Below are 17,297 nucleotides of genomic sequence, written 5' to 3'. Positions count from 1 at the left end.
TTCGAGTGAGTGAGCTTTTTCGAATGCTGGTCACGCTTAAACTGCACTTAAGATATCGATATTATTGCTACAGCCATTGTCTTGCAGCTATCGAGTAGGTCGACAAAAAAAAAAAAGAAAAGAATTCCAATAATTACAATTAGAGCACGAGTACCGCAACGCATTTAATTAATAGTAATATTGACTCGTGTCGCAATGGAAGTCGAAACAACGACACCTGAACACAACAGAGAATTTGCGGATGTTGACATTAATAATGGCTCAGCGTCCGGTGCATCCGATGAGGAGGAGGTGCCAGCGCCGGGCAGTGTAACATTGGAGCATGAAAATGATTTGTTCGTTTCGGCAATGACCCCGAGCGAAGTGCATGTAAGTTCCGCTTCACCAAGCAATCATACTATTTTGATTTAATTAAGCATAATTTTGCGTCGCAAATGGGCGGCGTCCGTTTTGCCCGTTTATCTCTAACTTCCTCGACCGTTTGCTTTGTTTGACTTTTGTGACAACGTCACAAGCCTAGCTGACGCCCTACCGCACACGCCCTCGCTGCGCCAGTTTGAATCCATGCGATTAGGCGACGGACTTATCACAGTGCACATTCATTTATTATCTTTATCAATCTCGTATTATGTTGCAGCGTCGCATTTCTGCCAGCAATCTAGAGGAGGTGCTGACAGACGACGGGGACTATTTCATTCAAATTGTCATATCAGATCCCCAAAAGGTTGGCGATGGCATGAGCTCGTATTTGGCATACAAGTGAGTCACTTGTCCTTATCGCTGGTGCCCTAACTTATTCACCCTATTAATTGCCATTTCTGATATTATATAGAGTGACAACGAAAACCAACATTCCAAAATTTAAGCGCACCGAATTTAGCACTTTGCGACGCTTTAGCGATTTCTTGGGGATACATGATCTCTTGGTGAACAAGTATTTGCGCATGGGTCGTATTATACCGCCGGCGCCTTCCAAAAATATTATTGGCAGCACCAAGGTAAAGATGAGTCCACAGCAAACCGAGCCGGGCACACCAATCAATCAGGAATGGGTTGAGGTACGGCGTGCGGCACTGGAGCGTTTTGTGCATCGTACTGCGCAGCATCCGGTGTTGCGCGTGGATTTGGATTTTATAAATTTCTTGGAAAGCGACCAGGAGCTTCCACGTGCCGTTAATACGTCAGCTCTCAGTGGCGCTGGCGTCATTCGATTATTCAATAGAGTAGGCGAGACGGTTAACAAAATAACGTACAAAATGGATGAGAACGATCCGTGGTTCGATGACAAGATAACCGAAGTGGAGAATTTGGATGCAAATCTGCAAAAACTTTCATCGGCACTTAAATCGTTGGTGTCCTCACGCCGTGAGTTGTCTGTGCTGACTGGACTGGTGGCCAAATCGGCGGCTATGCTGAGCACTTGTGAGGAACATACTGGACTTTCACGTGCGCTCTCGAATCTGGCCGATGTGGAGGAAAAGATTGAGCTGCTGCGCTCCGAGCAGGCGAATTCTGATTTCTATATACTCGCCGAGTTTATCAAAGACTATTTGGGGCTGTTCGGCGCTATCAAGTGTATTTTTCACGAACGTGTAAAGGCCTTTCAGAATTGGCAATACGCCCAGATGCAGCTTTCAAAACGGCGTGAGAATCGCGGTCGCTTCGAGCTGGCCAATCGTGTCGACAAGCTGGATCAGGCGCAACAAGAGGTTGAAGAGGTTTGGACTACAATAATATGATATATAATATATGCGGTAATATAATGTTCTCTTCTTTATTTTACAGTGGCAGGGCAAGGTGCAGCGCTGTCAGCAACAATTTGATGACATTTCGTCGGAAATCAAGAGAGAAATGGAACGTTTCGAGCTAAGCAGAGTGAAAGACTTCAAGGCTAACATTATTAAATACATTGAAGTTCAAATGGCGCATCAACAACAGGTAATAATATACGATAACCAGTTCGAAAATTGTATTTCTAATCAAATGAGTCCCCATCTTCACTCCACACAGATCATCAGCTACTGGGAGGCGTTTGCACCATTTGCCAGAGAAATCGTTTAACTTTCATTCAAATCACCAGATGCATTTCCAACATGCTTAACTCACAGCATAGCGGCATTGCGCTTCGTATCTATACCTATCTAATGTGCGTGCGTTAATTTTGTGGGACCAATTTGTCGTCAACTGGAGGCGCTGATCTTGAAGTGAAAAAACTTGTTGCCGCTGTTGCTGCTGCTGCCGTTGGGCATTTCCTATCGCTTTAAATTCCTCTCAATAATTGTTACCAAGTGCTGCGATTTTGCTTGCAGATAAAGTTCAACTTTAATTACCGATGCATTCAAACACACATACATACATACACACATATATATATATATATTTATATATATTACTTTATTCGTACACAGTAATTATTATTATTGCAAATTTTGCTTTTATTTTTGTAAATGTATACAAAAAATCAATGTTTATTAGACTTTTGGTGTAATCTACATATCGCAAAGTGCGAAATTATTCTCAATCTATCTACGGTATTATTTAAAAAAAAAACTTCAGTGAAGCCAGTTATTAAATGAATATGCATGAAAGAAATTGAAATGTAATTAAGTGATTGAATTGGGAAAACCTTTTTCCCACGATTGTTGTTGGTTTATATATATATATATTTATGTATATTCGAAACACCTTTTGTAACATGACAAAGCAACATATAATACTTTAACAAATAAATTTGTAAATATGTATGTAAGATAAAAGTGTAATATAGTTAAAGAAAGCATTAGAAGTGCTTTTAAAATTCTAACGATTAATTTGATAGGCAGAGATTCTTATCGATAGATTCCGTCTTAATGTCGATAGATTTAGTTTTATATCGATAGCTGCAGTTTTATATCGATGGATTCGGTTGTATGTCGATAGATTTAGTTTTATATCGATATATTCAGTGTTGCATCGGAAGATTCAATTTTGTATCGATAGATTCCGCGTCAACGTATCGTGGTGAATGGCATATGATAACTAATGTGTGTGAATGGTGAAATAATAGTGCGAATTTGTTTAGTCATTTTGTCTAGCGCTTTCTCGAATTTTTAGTCAATTTTAGTTCTATAAAAAACAGTCACAAGCCATTTAACGCATTTACTTGAGTACAAACAACGAAGGCGTTAGTACGCAACAATGGAGTTTCCACATTTAGGCCAACACTGCAACGAAGCCACATGCAACAGATTAGGTGAGTTTTGACCTCGACGCGACAATATCTGCCACACGGAATAAGTGACCTTTAATAAACTATATGCAAATACAACTGTTTCGTAGATTTTCTGCCTGTTAAATGTGACTCATGTGATAAGGTATTCTGCGCCACGCATTACAACTACGAACGTCACAATTGTCCAGGTGCCCATAAGAAGAACTTTCAAGTGCCCATATGTCCGTTGTGCGGCGAGCCTGTGCCGACGGCTCCTGGCGTTGAGCCAGATTTAACGGTTGGCCAGCACATCGACAAGCAATGCAAATCGGATAGCAAAAAAATCTACACAAATCGCTGCCACGCGAAGGGCTGTAAACGCAAAGAGCTGATACCCGTCCTTTGCTCCCAGTGCAAATTAAATTTCTGTCTACGTCATCGACACACCAGCGACCACGACTGCAAGCCCGCGAGCGCAGCCGGATCGTCTGCCCCGGTGGCGTCGGCGGGCACATCTCAGGGAATTTTTAAAATATTCACCGATACACGGTCAATGGCAGCGCAGGCAGCCGAGAAGCGACGTCAAAGCAAACCCCAAGCAAATCCCCCAGCAAGGAATGTTCCACTAGCAGCTGCAGCAGCTGCTACGCCCATTCAAGTTCAAACTATACAAGGAAATATGGTAAGATTTACTGGAATGAAATTATATTAGTTTCTAAGAAGGAGCCTCTACATTGTTAGTAAGATGCCAGAAAATAGCCGAATCATTTTAAATGTCATCCTACTCGGAACATAAAAACCACGTCAGTTATTAAAGTATTCTTTCATTTTTCAGACTGAGGACGAGGCTTTGGCGCATGCGCTAGCTTTGTCCATCATGGAGCAGGATGATGCAGCTAATACAAATCGGCGCGGCGCCACGTCCGCAGCCAATACTCAACGCGCAGCGACTGTGGGTGGACGCGATTCGCAGCAAGCAAATGGAAAGGATAAATGCTCACTTTCCTAGTTCAGACACCGTACGAAACATATCCAACACTTGACCAGCGGCCAACTGTGTGCTGCCCTTTTATTAGATCTTTAATTAAACTAATTGTCATTTTGTTTGTAATTTATATTTAATGTTGATAATTTATGTTGACTTCGTCACATTCTCAGCACGCTTAAGGCTGCTTAGCAAAAATAATTCAAAATGAGCCAGTTTCCCAATTTGTAGAAACTGGCTCATTTATTAGCTCTACTTGGTTAGAACAAACTGTAATATACATGTTGAATTGCTTAGGTTTATAAATACATACATAGGAATTGGGAATACATAGGGATAACATATTCTGTATACTATGCTGAGCTTAGCTGTGTGGGCTGCTGCTCGTTATCTGGCTTCTCTACAGTCACATTTTGTGGTTGTCCGGAAACTGTGCTCTGCTTGGCGTCTGCTGCCACTGGCATTGGAGTGCTTATAGCTGCCGGCGTCTGCTCGCCTTCGGGCTCTTCTACAACCACATGGGCTTGCTCTGCCTTGTTGGATATGCTGCTTAGCTTTCTACCAGCTGTTGCACCCTCTACGGATGATGATGTGCTTATCTTACGTGCTGCCGCTGCGAAGCTTGCCACGCCCTCGGCGGCTAATATGCTGGCACTGGACAACAAAATGGATACCTGCTCTGCTGAGGGACAGCTTGTAATTATCATATCATCCGCCGAATAGCCATTTGTTGTTAGCAGTTGCTCCAGTTTAACAAAGGCCTGTATGATGTTGTTCTGCAATGGAATGTGTATAAATTAAGTGCAACGATTCCTCAAATTGCAAGCTTAGAACTTACCCTTATGGGCCGAAAGATTATAAACTCGGTATCACGATTGCTCAGGTAGAGTTGCATCGCACGCTGCAGCACCGCCAGCTTGGCCTTGATCAGGCGCTGTGTCTCTTGGATAATGCTGCTGATCTGCTGTGGACTCGCCCAGCTGCTTTGCCGCAGCACATAACTAACTTTGCCCGTGGAGGACGCGTCTGATGTTGTTGTGTTCGCTGCTTTGGCGGTGTCGTGGGCCAACAGTGCTTGTGCCTTGTCCAGGAATGTGATGAGCGGACCTATCAGCATGTGTACTGCATCTTTAATATACTGCTCGCACACCGTCTTTAGCTGACGGTCAACTTCTTTGCGCGAGTCCAGCAAATGCTCCTTGATTTGTGGCGTACCCTCGAGCAGAAATTCGAGCAATGCATTGTTGCTGCCCATGGAGAACAGTTGCTTGCGCTTCTGCAGCAGCCCAAAGGCTGCCGTCTTCACCTTGCTGAAGTCCAACGAGGTTTCCTTTATGGTAAAATCAACACGAAACGGTGCGATTTGCTCGCGCAATATCAGCAAATGCTTGACTTCAAAAAGTTCACCATCGATGGGCGTCTTCGCGGCGGCTATCTTAGTCGCTGCATGGGAAACGCTCTGTATGCACAATTTGAGTGCCTCCTGGGAGAGACCTTGGAATATGGGCCGATCCACGCAGCGGTACAGACGAGATAGACAGACCAAAGTGCGTCGCACTGTGGGATACCACATGCCATGTAGATCAGCGGGCGAATCTAGAAAAGGAATAGAATTAATTGTCAACTTGACTGATGATGCATTACACCTACTCATCTGTTTGACTCTGTATGCGGTGTCCACGCTCTCCGCTTCGCTGGACATCATGGACGCGCGGGAATCCGAGCGTCGCAGCTGGGTAGGCTCTTGCAATGACAGCGCAATGCTCTGTAATAGTAGTCAAAAGGTTATTTGAAGAAATAGTCAAAATAGGGCGCACAAAATGTAACCTCCATCATTTCCAGCTTCTCCGGATATGCCAAATCGCCGATGGAAGGGTTGTAGTTTTGTATATCGGATTGCAGATACAAATGCGCACGGAATACCAACCGCTCCTGCACATCCTGCAGCAGCTGATGAGCTATGGTCGCAAACGCCTCCAGTCCACTGGCTGTGTCGAAGATACAGAATGCCAGGTTAGTTAGTGGAGGAAAGCTAGTGTAATACAAATATAAAGCTAGACACATACGATTTTGTTGGACATGCTCTTCGAGCATTTCGATGCGCAATATGGAACAGATCTCTGCAAGCGTTTCCAAGTGATTTATGTGTATAATAAACGGCCGCAAGGTATCATACAAAATTGTGCACAAACCCTCCAGATAAACACTGCAAGTGGAAAATATATGTCAATGCATAACACACGGAATCGAGGGAAACTTACGTCAGGTGCGCTGCGCCTGTGCCGAAGAACTGATAATACAGACGCTGCTCGTCCTGACAAACGTGGACAAGAAAGGCGCATGCACTGCGCGTTAGCGAACAGTGATCGCCCTTGTGAGCATTCTTCACATTCTGTATGGACTGATTGACGGCAGGTGACATGACACTGGCGCGCTGTGCCAGATAATGCTGCTGCAGATCTGTCATTAGCTGGATATATTCGCTGCTGCTGCTGTGTTCAAGACGCGATTCGATGAGCTGTGCAACGCGCTTCACTTTAGCCGCCGCTGTCTGGTATTTGCCATAGTAGAGTGCAAATGCGGCATCGGGTGCTTGCAGCGAACCGGCATCACCACTGCTGTTGCGCGGATGCAGTGTTGCCTCCGTAGCCTGGTTAATGACATTAAGCACATAGTTGCGCACTAGGCCCGTTGCCTTGGACAAGCACTGCTTGTACTTGACATTGTAGGCAGCTGCGTCCTTGAAGTTGGGCTAAAACCATTCACAATTATAAGCTATTAGCAAGGATTCGGGCGTACCACTCACATGATCCGCTAGATAATTCAAACATTCGTCGATTTTGTTCAGACACTCGCGAAAAGCTTCACTGGCCACAGACAACGTGGGACTTTGCAGGCGCTGATTAAGCAGCTCCACCTGACTGAAGAAATGAAGTCGTCGTTGGATTTCGTTGCTTAGCTCCTGGAGCTTCTGCTGCTCATCAATCAACTGCTCGCTGGCCGTGTTGAGAGCGCTGGTCTTCTGCGAGACAAACTCGTACTCAGCGCTAAGCGCACCCAGCCGCTCCATGGCCACAGAGATTTGATCAAGCATATGAGCACATTCCGACTTGCGTTGCTCCAACTGCTGCAGATACTTGTGGTAATTGGCGTCGCCACGTCGCTCGATCTCCGTGTTAACGTTCACAAACCAGAGCAGAAAATCGTTTGTGTTCTGCAGGCCTCCCTCTGGCAGCTGTATATCCACCTCAGTGCCGCACTCCGTTGGCTGGGACGCTTTTGCAGGTGTGGACGACAACGTTGCCTACAATCAAAAAGCTCATGTCAATAATTTGTTTTGGCCTGCGTGTCCATTCGATGTTGACTTGCCACAGTTTCGTCGTCGTGCCACAAATTTGTGAGCACATCCAAGTGTTCCTCTTGCTGTGCGCTTAGCGCTGCCAGTGGATCGTTTTTGGATTCCCATTGCATTAGACGGTTACGAATTTTACGCAAATTTTCATTTTCACTTTGCGCGCTGGCGACGTCATCCATTTTCCTACTGCGGGCAACGCCGAGCCAAAAACAGCTGTTCGGCTTGGTTATTTGATCAGCTGTGCGAGTGTACACACTGCCGATAACAATAATGACAGTATTTTTTTAGCTAGGTGTGCACACACTGGGTCTTTTATCGAAACTCCGAGTTTGTTGTTGCGGCTGCTGTTTTGTAGGCGTTGCTCTTTTATTATTTTTATTTATATCGGTCGTAATGGCCCCGCAACCGGTGGTAACGGGTCTGTCGCCCAAGGAGGGTCCGCCGGGAACGCGTGTTATTATACGTGGCGAATTCCTGGGTACCCGTGTGCAGGATCTCATTGGTAATGAAAGCGTTTCGTCGTCATCGGCCCAGCACCTTTACAGTATATTTTCACGTATATATATATTCAGGTCTTAAAATATGTGGCTCCGACTGTCTATTGTCGGCGGAATGGAAGTCACCCAATAAAATCATAGCCAGAACTGGCCCAGCCAAAGGTAAGGGTGATATTATAGTTACAACTATAAGCGGTGGCATGGGCACATCCACGGTGCAGTTTCGTGCTTATCATGAAACAATTGGACCGCTCAAGGAGTCGGCTGTATGGATTGAGGAGTCGCCATCGCAAAACTTTGCCTGGGGTCGCCGCACGCTTACGCAGTCTGGCCTTACTCAGGAGGATCCTTTGGGTCTTTCCATTGAGGGAAATGAGCAGAAAATACCGGAAGATTTGCGCGATTTGTTTCCCGATGCTTGCGGTGATTTGTCGCAGGAGAATTTCTCACCCGCCTGGTTTTTGCTCGAGAATCATTTGGCCACTTCGTTTGAAGATCTAAAGGCTGGTCTGGCCTATCTAAAGCGTAAGGTGGAGAGCCAAAAGGAGGGACAACTCTCGTTTCTGAAATCAAATGCTGGCTCAGTAATTGATCAGCTGGACACGCTAATGAACATCCGGGATAAACTGCAGGAAGATGTCAAGCTGCATGGAAGCGAACCGCTAAACATTCTCGAGCAGTCCATTGAGAGTGAGTGCCCACATACCCTTCATCAAGCCCTGTCAATATATGTAGCTAATCTTGACCCTTGCAGACTCCATTAGTGAATCGCAGAAGATCTTCACAGATGTGCTCGTGCGCAAGGAGAAAGCAGACTCCACGCGCTCGGTGCTCTTTGCGCTTTCGCGTCACAAGTTTCTCTTCTGCCTGCCCAACACTGTGGATCGTCGTGCCAAGGCGGGCGAATATGACATTGTGGTCAATGATTATTCGCGCGCCAAGAATCTGTTTGGCAAAACGGAGCTGGCTATATTTCGTCAGGTTCTGGAGGAGGTGGATCAGCGCATCTTGCTTATACGCCGACAGCTGCACGAGAAGGTGGTCAAGATGCCCCAGAGCGTGGAACAGCAGAAGAAGTTGATCAAGGCGCTGACCAGCCTGGAGCTACAGCAGAGCGGCACAACCATTGGGGATCGGCTGCGCAATACGGATCCCGCTTGGGATGCCATCGAAGCACGTGCTAAATACTTGGAGGCCACCTTCCGCCAGACATTCGAGCAGCACGCCAATAAAGATGCCGCCCCGCAGGAAAAGTCCAAGAGTCGCGATCCCAGCCAGGCGCCCAGTCGTGTTAACTTTTGCGAGGAACTCTGCGATATTGCTGCCTCCCAGTTACCCGATCTGTGGCGCCTGGGACAGCTTTATTTCACGGGCGAATTACGCGGACCGCACGACCCAAAGCCGGGTGACTTTAAGCGCATGGTGCTAACGGCCATCGAGAAGTTTTGTGTCTACTTGCGCCTGGCCATACTCATTGCAGCCGATCAACGGGCCCTGCGCCAGTCGAGCGGCTTGTCTTGGCCCATTGGCTCCTCCTCGGCTACACATCATTTTTTGCCATGGATACCGCAATGTTTGCGTTACACTCGAATTGCATACGCCACACTCATTGGTCTGGATTTGCCCTCGGATGCACTGGACATAATACAGAAGTTAATTGATGAGGTGCGCCTCTTTTGTTTCTCTATCATCTTCAAGCGGGCCACGGATCGCTGCAAGAAACTGGGCGCGCAGGAGACATGGGAAATGACAGTAGAGGATTATCCCGGCGCAACGCAGCTGCCCGCTGCACTGGAAACACTGCTGGTGGAGACCCTAGATGAGGTGCAGTCTGTGTGCATGCAGCCGGAGGTGCGTGAAGGCAACCTGCTAGAGCCACATTCAGATGGGCAGCGAGAGGTAACACAGCGGCTGCAAGAGCTGCTGTCCGCGTTTAGCGCCGTCATAGCCGAGTTGGCCTATTCAACCCACGACGATGAGACGCCTACGCATAATGTGTCCCAGCTGCTCGGATTTCCAAATGCCCAGCAACCGGAGTCGGTGTCCGGTGTTGGAGGCGCAGCTGTTAACTGGGAACAGCGCATGCTCTGCTGCCTGGCCAACTATGCGTATTGCAACAAGAGCTTCTTTCCGCACATTGGCGGAGTTTTCGTCCGCTATGGCTATCCGTTGCCCACACTGGCCATTGAGACGGCGCGCTACAATGCCAATCAGCTGTTTACCAATCTGTTGGAGGAATATGTGGAGCATAAAGGTGATCCACTGGTGGGCACCATTGAGCCTTCTATGTACCTGGGCCGCTTTCAGTGGGATCACGAGATGGAAATCGGTCTGGGTCAGCTGCGACCCTATGCGCACGAGTGCTGCGATAATCTGGTGGGTGTTTACTCCGAGATATACAGCATTTCACCCTCACTGCTGCGTCCCATATTGGAATCGATTGTGCAGACCATTTCCGAAGAGCTGGCGCGTCTGATGAGCTGTGTGCAGCGATTTAGCTACACGGGCGCCATTCAGGCGCATGTGGACATTCGACTTTTACGCGATGCTCTTGAGAACTATGCCAACGAGACGGCCAAGTGAGTTGTATAATGTTTCCCCTCATTTTATATATAATTTTAAAACTTTGCTTGCTCTCGCAGAAACTACTTTATGGAGGCTCTGGAAGCCATTACTCCGCCACTCAACAGCGAGCAGAAGCGCAAAGCGGATGAGATTCTTGAACGTGTGAAGCGCAATATGCGGCTGCAGTTGCTCTGCTTTGCCGTCAAAGAGCCATAGACACATTCCCTCTATAACTAGATATACAAATATTTATCATTTGCAATTACCGCAACAATTACTTTTGTATTTATGTTCATCGCTTTCAATTACCAATTCCGCCTAAGGGCATGAAAAATGTGTGGGAAACCTTTCTATGTAACATTTACGCTTTCAATATGTTTTACGCTTCATAAAATATTACATAACATACATTTTGGAGGCTTGTGAAATATTAATCAATATTGTAAGCATTGTAATTGAGAGTAATTATGATTTGCTAAAGAAATTGTAATTAATGGTAATTGAAAGTATTTAATTAGCAAAAGTAATGGTTACATTGCAGAGTAAAACTCTATAAAACTTTAAAACAATAACTAAAACATTTTGAATAGATTCATATCGATGGCAAAGTTGCCGCCCTCGTGATCGTTCTTCTCGATCTGCTGCTTGATGACCTGCTCCACATCGATGGTATTGAATTTCTCCTGGACACGCTGCTTAATGGGATTCTCGATGGCATCCATTATCTGATAGCGCAACAGATTGGGCAGCACATTCACCGCAAACTCCATGACATAGTCCAAGGTGCCGGCGCCATCGCAGCGGACCTGAATATTGCCCATATCGAGTTGCAAATCGTTAATCTGAGGCCGTTGTCGTGTGTCCAGAGGCTGGCTAATCTCAACGGTGGCACGTATATACTGCACTGTGAACTGCACATGACCGACGCGCGTCACGAGTCCAAAGCCCAGCTCCCATTGCCCGGCGCCGGTGATCTGCTGTGTGCCCACCTGCAACCGCAGCGAGACAGTATTATTTTGCATGGCAGCTGTGATGTTGCCCACGCGATAGAAACTTGAGATGCCATTGATCCAGGTGTTCGAGAGCTGTACACTAAAAACGCCCATTGTGCGATTCATGTCGGCCACATGATACGGATCGAGACCCTTTTGGCGCACCAGCTTGCGTCCCTCGGCAATAGCGCTGTCCAGCGGCGTTATCGAATTGGGCATCCGACGATCGCCCATGTTCTTCTCAATGAACGCATTGATCTCCGTACGCAATTGCTTGTCCGCCTCCTGCAGCATGAACGGCTTCATGGCATCGAACACAACATTGGGCGCCGAATTGATGACGCTCTGGAATACGCTGCCCAGGAAGCCGAGATTCTGAAAATCCATGGCCATCTCGCCAAAGGTAATGTCCATCTTAATCTGTTCCGTGGTCAGATGACCATCACGTTCCACGCCTAGCGTGGCCGAACCACGCACATAGACATTCTTCAGCAGCACAGTAAACGGTCCGTTGGTCTTGGAGAAGAAGGAACTGAGTATGTAATTGCCCTTGACCAGCATCTCGTCCAGCTGTATGCCTGCCTCTATCTGCAACAAAGATACGCTTTTAATTTGTGGTCATAATCCATTTTGGTCATCATCCACTTGCCATCATCTCCTTGAAGTCTGCATTGATGCTGGCTATGCGAAATTTGGACAGGCCGTAGGCCTTCACTTTCATCATGTTGAGATTGCTTATGCCCATGTTTTTGGCCATATCGGGCACTTCTATGGGATCCGGCACGGGCGCACCAGGTAATCCAACTGGATCCTCTTGCTTGTAGTGCTCGAGCAGCGCCTCAATCTGTGCGGCCAGTTTATTTTTGCTTGCCTCTATCTCTTGCGCCTCATCGCCCCCTTCCGCTTCTGCGAATGGGACAAGGTTCAACTATACATTGGACCTACATGGAGTTGACATGCAGTCTATCTACTCACCATTCTCATCCTGCGCCTGTGCTGGCACGTTGTAAGCTAGGATTAGGAGCGCCACGAGTAATACTATCAGCGATTTCATCTTTGTGCGATTTTCTTATAAATCTCTGCTTATCAGTTGAGGAACAACAACAACAAGAAGAGAATGATTACGGATGCGCGTTTCGCTGCCTCCACTCGACTCGGATTCGAACTGACGACTGGCCCGAGTTAATCAACAGATAATGATGAGCACTTCACAGCAGCGGCAGCAACAGCAGCCGTCGCAGCGCTTATCAAAGGGCACGGCTAATGCTGAGCTGAGATGAGCTAATTTTTTTTTTATTAAACTCGGAATTGAGTGAGCGCGTGGCTGGCGTTGAGTTCGACTCGCCGGAAGCGGTCACCACTTTACAAATGTTTTGAGAAAATTCCATTTAGCCGCTCAATAGATAGAGCGGGTTGTGTCTCCTGGAAAACTTATCTGTTTCTCTCAAAACATTTATAAAATAGGAAGCTGAACATGCAAATTATGATCTGATCTTCAGCTGCTTGCTGCAAGCCCCTTGAAAAATACAATTTAGCTTTCGAGCTTGGTTTGCAATACTCTTGCAAGAATATTTTTAAATTTACAATCTGAATTCGTCGTTAGATAAATCTCTTTATTTAAATTTGCAAACAAATATTTTTATTGCAACTGGCTTTCATAATTCCGAGTATACACAATCTTAAATTAAGAAAAAAAAAATGTTTGACTTTCACGTGCTCAAAAAAAAGGTTCATGCTCAAAAAAATAAGGTTTCATGCTCAAAAAAAGGTTCTTAGCCTATAAAAAAAATGTTGCTTAAAACTATGAAAAAAAAGTGACCTAATAGTATGACATGTACTTAAAAATATGAAAAAAAAAATTGGCTTAAACATATGAAAAAAATTGGCTTATAATTATGAAAAAAAAAGTATCCTTAAATCTATGCAAAAAATTAGTTTTTGTTTTTTTGGTTTACAGCGACCGCATTTAACACAAAGCATAGTTACAATTATTAACTAGTTATCAACTTTTTGCCCTATTGTTACAATTCGTTGTACGACAAGAATACAAATTGCTTTGGATTTACCTAAGTGGATTTAGTTGGTGCAGATCCTGCAACGCGGCGCCTGACTTAAGCGTTAAGGTTATCAAGTTTTTCATGTACATTAACATACAAACATATCACTTAAAGTAAGAGGTCACAAAATTAAAAGAGGGAAAGTAGGGGTGCGTCATAAATAATTTCGGTTAGTCGCCCAAGTGTCCTCACTTAGGGTCTATATGAGTTTTGAGAGCTCTTTCCCGGAGACATTGGGATTAGAGTATATGGATGTGTTGATTGTGGTTTTATGGCGAACCTGGTTGTACCAGGGTAAAACACTTGGGCAATAAAAACATAAAATGAGTAGATGGTTGTGCAATAATTATAGCTGAAAAACAAAAAGGATGATGGATGAGCGCTTAAGTCGATTGCAACCGACTAGACAAATGCCCTGTACCTGAGTGTAGGTATCATATATATATCCATATATGGAACGCAGGCACAGGGCATGGACATGACAAACAGCTCTGCTACCTACGCACAAATTGTAACAACAACACACTTTCAAGCATAGATGGCAACTACGGAACGAGGACGATATACACACACACTGGACGCAATTGCCCGGTCACATGGATTGCTTACAGGTCGTCATCTTCGTTGAGGAAATACTCAAACATGGCATGCTCCTTGTCAGCGCCGAGGCTGTCGCCAGCGGCAGCATTGACGGCGCTGACAAGCTCAGCCGCAGACTTGATGGACGAACCGCAATCGGCATCTAATTCGGTCGATTCTACGCCCTTGAACTTCTTTGCCGGCTGCTCTGTTGGCGACGGCGTCGACTGTGATTCCAGCGTTGGCTCCACCACAGCTGGCGGCGGCATAACGTACGCAAATTCAGGTATGGACGTATTGCCATCATTGCTACGCAGCGGCACGCGCTGGAAGCCCAGTTGAGCGGGATCGACGGGTTCGGTGCCGTTAAAGATGTTGAAGCCTGCAGCGTAAATGCAAAAAAAAAATCGATGCCACAAACGTAAAGCAAGTTTAAGCGCAGCTGGACTAACCCTGATATTGACCATTTTCGTTTTGCATTAGCACCAGCGGATGTTGTGTCTGCTGCAAATTGTCCAGCGGCACCAGAGTGAAGCCAGATTGCATGCCAGCTGTGCTTGCTGCTGCTGCTTCTGGTGCAGATGGCGTGGGCTCCTCTGCAGCTGCTGAGACCGGCGCGGGCTCCTCTGCAACCGTTTCCATGGGCGCCTCTAAATTGGAGTCCTCTTCGTCGCTGGTATCAGCCGCATCCTGGTGCGGATTTTTGCAGCCAATGCATTTGCAATCGACACATGATTTACCCGCCACGTAGCAAGTGCAACGTGAGTTGCGACAGGTCGCTCTGCCAGGTGCCGATGTGGTGCCACAGCGACAGATGTGTGACATGCGCGTATCTTTCGGTTTGGCCTTTTGGAATTTGCCTGATGCTGGTGGCCCGCGTGCCTTGACTGGTGTGGATGTGACTGGAAAAGCGGAAACGGTAGCTTTAGCTGCTACCGGAGCTGCAGCCACAAGAGGCGCGGTTACGGGAGCTGCAGCTGTGGTAGCCTTGGCTACAAGAGTTGCAGCTCTTGTTGATTTGGCTACAGGAACTACAGCTGCGGCAGGTGTGGGAGCTGCGGCTACGGGAGCAATAGCTACCGGGGCTGCAGCTACAACCACGGGAGCGGCTACAGCTGGAGGAGGAGGAACAGCAGCTGCGACATTTACTACAGCTGCCGGAACGTTTGCTATGTGCGCTGCAGCCACCGGAGCTGCTGTAATTATTGGAGATGAGTTCGCAGTGGGTGGCTTGACCTGAACCGATGAGATTATGGTGGCCTTATGGTTGCGCAAATTCATGCGTGTGTCCGTCTGGCTTGTGACAACGGGCTCGCTGCTCTCCATCTGCTGCTGCAACTGCTCCTCCGGCACATCTTCAAGCAATAGCTGGGCATGCCGACGTTTACTGTTCGCACCACCGACGGCAACTGGTTCAAACGCCGTCGTTGTCGTCGTCGTTGCTGCCATCTGTTGCGGCAGTTGCACCACCTGACCAATGGAGGGCATATGCAGCTCGTTGCTGGGCATTACGTATGTAGTGTAAGTCGGACTGTTGGAATATGTGGGCAGCGAGAGGGCACCGGATAAATCCACTTGATCAGACCAGCGGGACTCAATGTAACCGGCTGGCAGCAATGTCTGTTCGGCTGGTATCAGCATTTGTGGCTGCGGTGCAATGTGACTGTGGGTTAAAATGCGCGCACCCGGTGTCATCATCGGCAAAGGATGCGCGTACTGGGCCTGTTCGCCGGTTACCGCTGCTTCTAGCTCAATATCTGTGAGTGACAGCTGATCGGGCATATGCTGTTCGTACGGCAGCTCCGGCGTTGTGGCCGCAGTCGTCGGTGGCGTCTCGGCTGGCAGCGATGGGGGCATGTGCCCCAGAAACGGCAACTCGGGCTGTGATAAAAATGTATCGCACATATCCTCATAATTGGCGCCCTCCTGTATGAACCATTGTGTTGGCCTGTTCGGCAACCTGATGCGTGGCCGCCGCTCGATGTGGTAGCTGGTCTCAATGTCCGGCTGCAGCTGGTAGAGCTGGGCGTATAGCGACGACTGCAACAGATGCACACACAGCGTCTTATAGCACAGCAGTTGCATGGCCATCGATTTGTTCTCCTCGTAGGTCTTGAAGTCGCAGCAATCGTTGCACTGCGCGCAACTGGGCAACAAACGCTTGCGGCCTCGCAGGCACAGCCGGCACACATGATGCCCACAGCGTTTGTCCTTCGGCTTGTACGGATCGTTCAGCAGCTGGCAGCAGACGGCACACGACAGCAGTTGGCGCAGTTCACCGATGCCGGAGTTTAGCTCTTGGATGCGGCGCTTGGACAAATTCGAGGCGGATTTCAGTGAGAGTCGCGTTATTTTTATATAAAGTTTTTGCGCCTCCATCGTATGGACGTATCTGTGTGTGTGTGTGTGTGTGTGTGTGTGTGTGTGTGTGAGAGAGACTGTACAATGTGGACAAACCACCAAGCATTCGCGATTGTTTACAGTTTCCGTTGTTAGCAACTCCGGTGGCGAAACCGCTGCGCTGCCGCCTGCCTTGCCGAAATTGACCAGCAATTGTTTAACACATGTTATTTAAGAATTATTGCTATACTTTTTCCACCGGTCAGCATCGAATATTGCCTGGCGTTCCTCTAGCAGTTGTTGTTGTTGTGGTTGCACTGTTTCACTTAGCGGCTAAATACTTAGAAATACTTTTCACGTGCCAAAAAAAAATACAAAAAAAAAAAACAAAAAAAAAAAGATGGATATGTAGTCTCAATGTTATTCAAGTCATTTTTAATTATCACTTTGTTTTTAACAATTGAAGAACAAAATTACCAAAGGTGAATAGAAACGCCGTGCTTGCGTTTTATATTCTTTTATGCAGTGTGACCGTTTCATGAGAATTTGTCGCCTAGCATCGTGAATTGCTACAAAGCTGCCAATCTGTTTAGAACTGTTCATTACAGTACGCAGTCAAATGCAAACATTTTGCCTGCATTCAAATCACTGGCATATATTACACAAAATATTTTTGTTTAAACGCATAACAAATATATCGCAGTTAATTTTCTGATTTGATAATTTAACTTAAAATA

General features: G+C 46.7%; 6 protein-coding genes across 7 annotated transcripts; 3 read left to right on the top strand and 3 right to left on the bottom strand.

The window, feature by feature from the left end:
- Positions 1-72: 72 nt before the first annotated feature.
- Positions 73-2,616, top strand: Snx1 (sorting nexin 1). The gene is made up of 5 exons (XM_002052593.4): positions 73-369; positions 638-759; positions 833-1,718; positions 1,786-1,938; positions 2,011-2,616. Exons 1-5 carry the CDS (start codon positions 196-198, stop codon positions 2,059-2,061), a joined length of 1,386 nt encoding a protein of 461 aa, XP_002052629.2. The 5' UTR covers positions 73-195; the 3' UTR covers positions 2,062-2,616.
- A 402-nt stretch (positions 2,617-3,018) lies between these two features.
- LOC6628378 (AN1-type zinc finger protein 2A) lies at positions 3,019-4,305 on the top strand. The gene is made up of 3 exons (XM_002052594.4): positions 3,019-3,232; positions 3,319-3,872; positions 4,026-4,305. The coding sequence occupies exons 1-3, from the start codon at positions 3,178-3,180 to the stop codon at positions 4,197-4,199; spliced, it is 783 nt and encodes a 260-aa protein (XP_002052630.1). The 5' UTR covers positions 3,019-3,177; the 3' UTR covers positions 4,200-4,305.
- Positions 4,290-7,751, bottom strand: Cog3 (conserved oligomeric Golgi complex subunit 3). Of its 2 annotated transcripts, none has more exons than XM_070208796.1 (8): positions 7,548-7,751; positions 6,982-7,479; positions 6,437-6,927; positions 6,242-6,381; positions 6,003-6,163; positions 5,826-5,940; positions 5,014-5,771; positions 4,290-4,951 (listed from the first exon to the last, which is right to left on the bottom strand). In XM_070208796.1, exons 1-8 carry the CDS (start codon positions 7,707-7,709, stop codon positions 4,529-4,531), a joined length of 2,748 nt encoding a protein of 915 aa, XP_070064897.1. In that variant the 5' UTR covers positions 7,710-7,751; the 3' UTR covers positions 4,290-4,528. The 2 variants fall into 2 exon arrangements, with proteins under 2 accessions (XP_070064897.1, XP_002052631.1); XM_002052595.4 differs by having other exon boundaries at positions 7,545-7,749.
- Positions 7,752-7,848: 97 nt separating this feature from the next.
- Sec5 (secretory 5) lies at positions 7,849-11,729 on the top strand. The gene is made up of 4 exons (XM_002052596.4): positions 7,849-8,032; positions 8,103-8,717; positions 8,782-10,606; positions 10,670-11,729. Exons 1-4 carry the CDS (start codon positions 7,924-7,926, stop codon positions 10,806-10,808), a joined length of 2,688 nt encoding a protein of 895 aa, XP_002052632.1. The 5' UTR covers positions 7,849-7,923; the 3' UTR covers positions 10,809-11,729.
- Positions 11,083-12,702, bottom strand: LOC6628381 (uncharacterized). Its single transcript, XM_070208798.1, has 3 exons — positions 12,560-12,702; positions 12,230-12,490; positions 11,083-12,168 (listed from the first exon to the last, which is right to left on the bottom strand). The coding sequence occupies exons 1-3, from the start codon at positions 12,636-12,638 to the stop codon at positions 11,165-11,167; spliced, it is 1,344 nt and encodes a 447-aa protein (XP_070064899.1). The 5' UTR covers positions 12,639-12,702; the 3' UTR covers positions 11,083-11,164.
- A 474-nt stretch (positions 12,703-13,176) lies between these two features.
- msl-2 (male-specific lethal 2) lies at positions 13,177-17,113 on the bottom strand. The gene is made up of 4 exons (XM_015173148.3): positions 17,038-17,113; positions 14,673-16,910; positions 14,251-14,602; positions 13,177-13,993 (listed from the first exon to the last, which is right to left on the bottom strand). The coding sequence occupies exons 2-4, from the start codon at positions 16,597-16,599 to the stop codon at positions 13,834-13,836; spliced, it is 2,439 nt and encodes an 812-aa protein (XP_015028634.1). The 5' UTR covers positions 16,600-16,910; positions 17,038-17,113; the 3' UTR covers positions 13,177-13,833.
- Positions 17,114-17,297: the final 184 nt, after the last annotated feature.

Source organism: Drosophila virilis, chromosome 4 (assembly GCF_030788295.1).
Source record: "Drosophila virilis strain 15010-1051.87 chromosome 4, Dvir_AGI_RSII-ME, whole genome shotgun sequence".
In the NCBI taxonomy this organism is placed as follows: Eukaryota; Metazoa; Arthropoda; class Insecta; order Diptera; family Drosophilidae; genus Drosophila; species Drosophila virilis.
The sequence above is the reverse complement of the archived record's forward strand: the minus strand, read 5'-3'. Positions and strand labels throughout refer to the sequence as shown.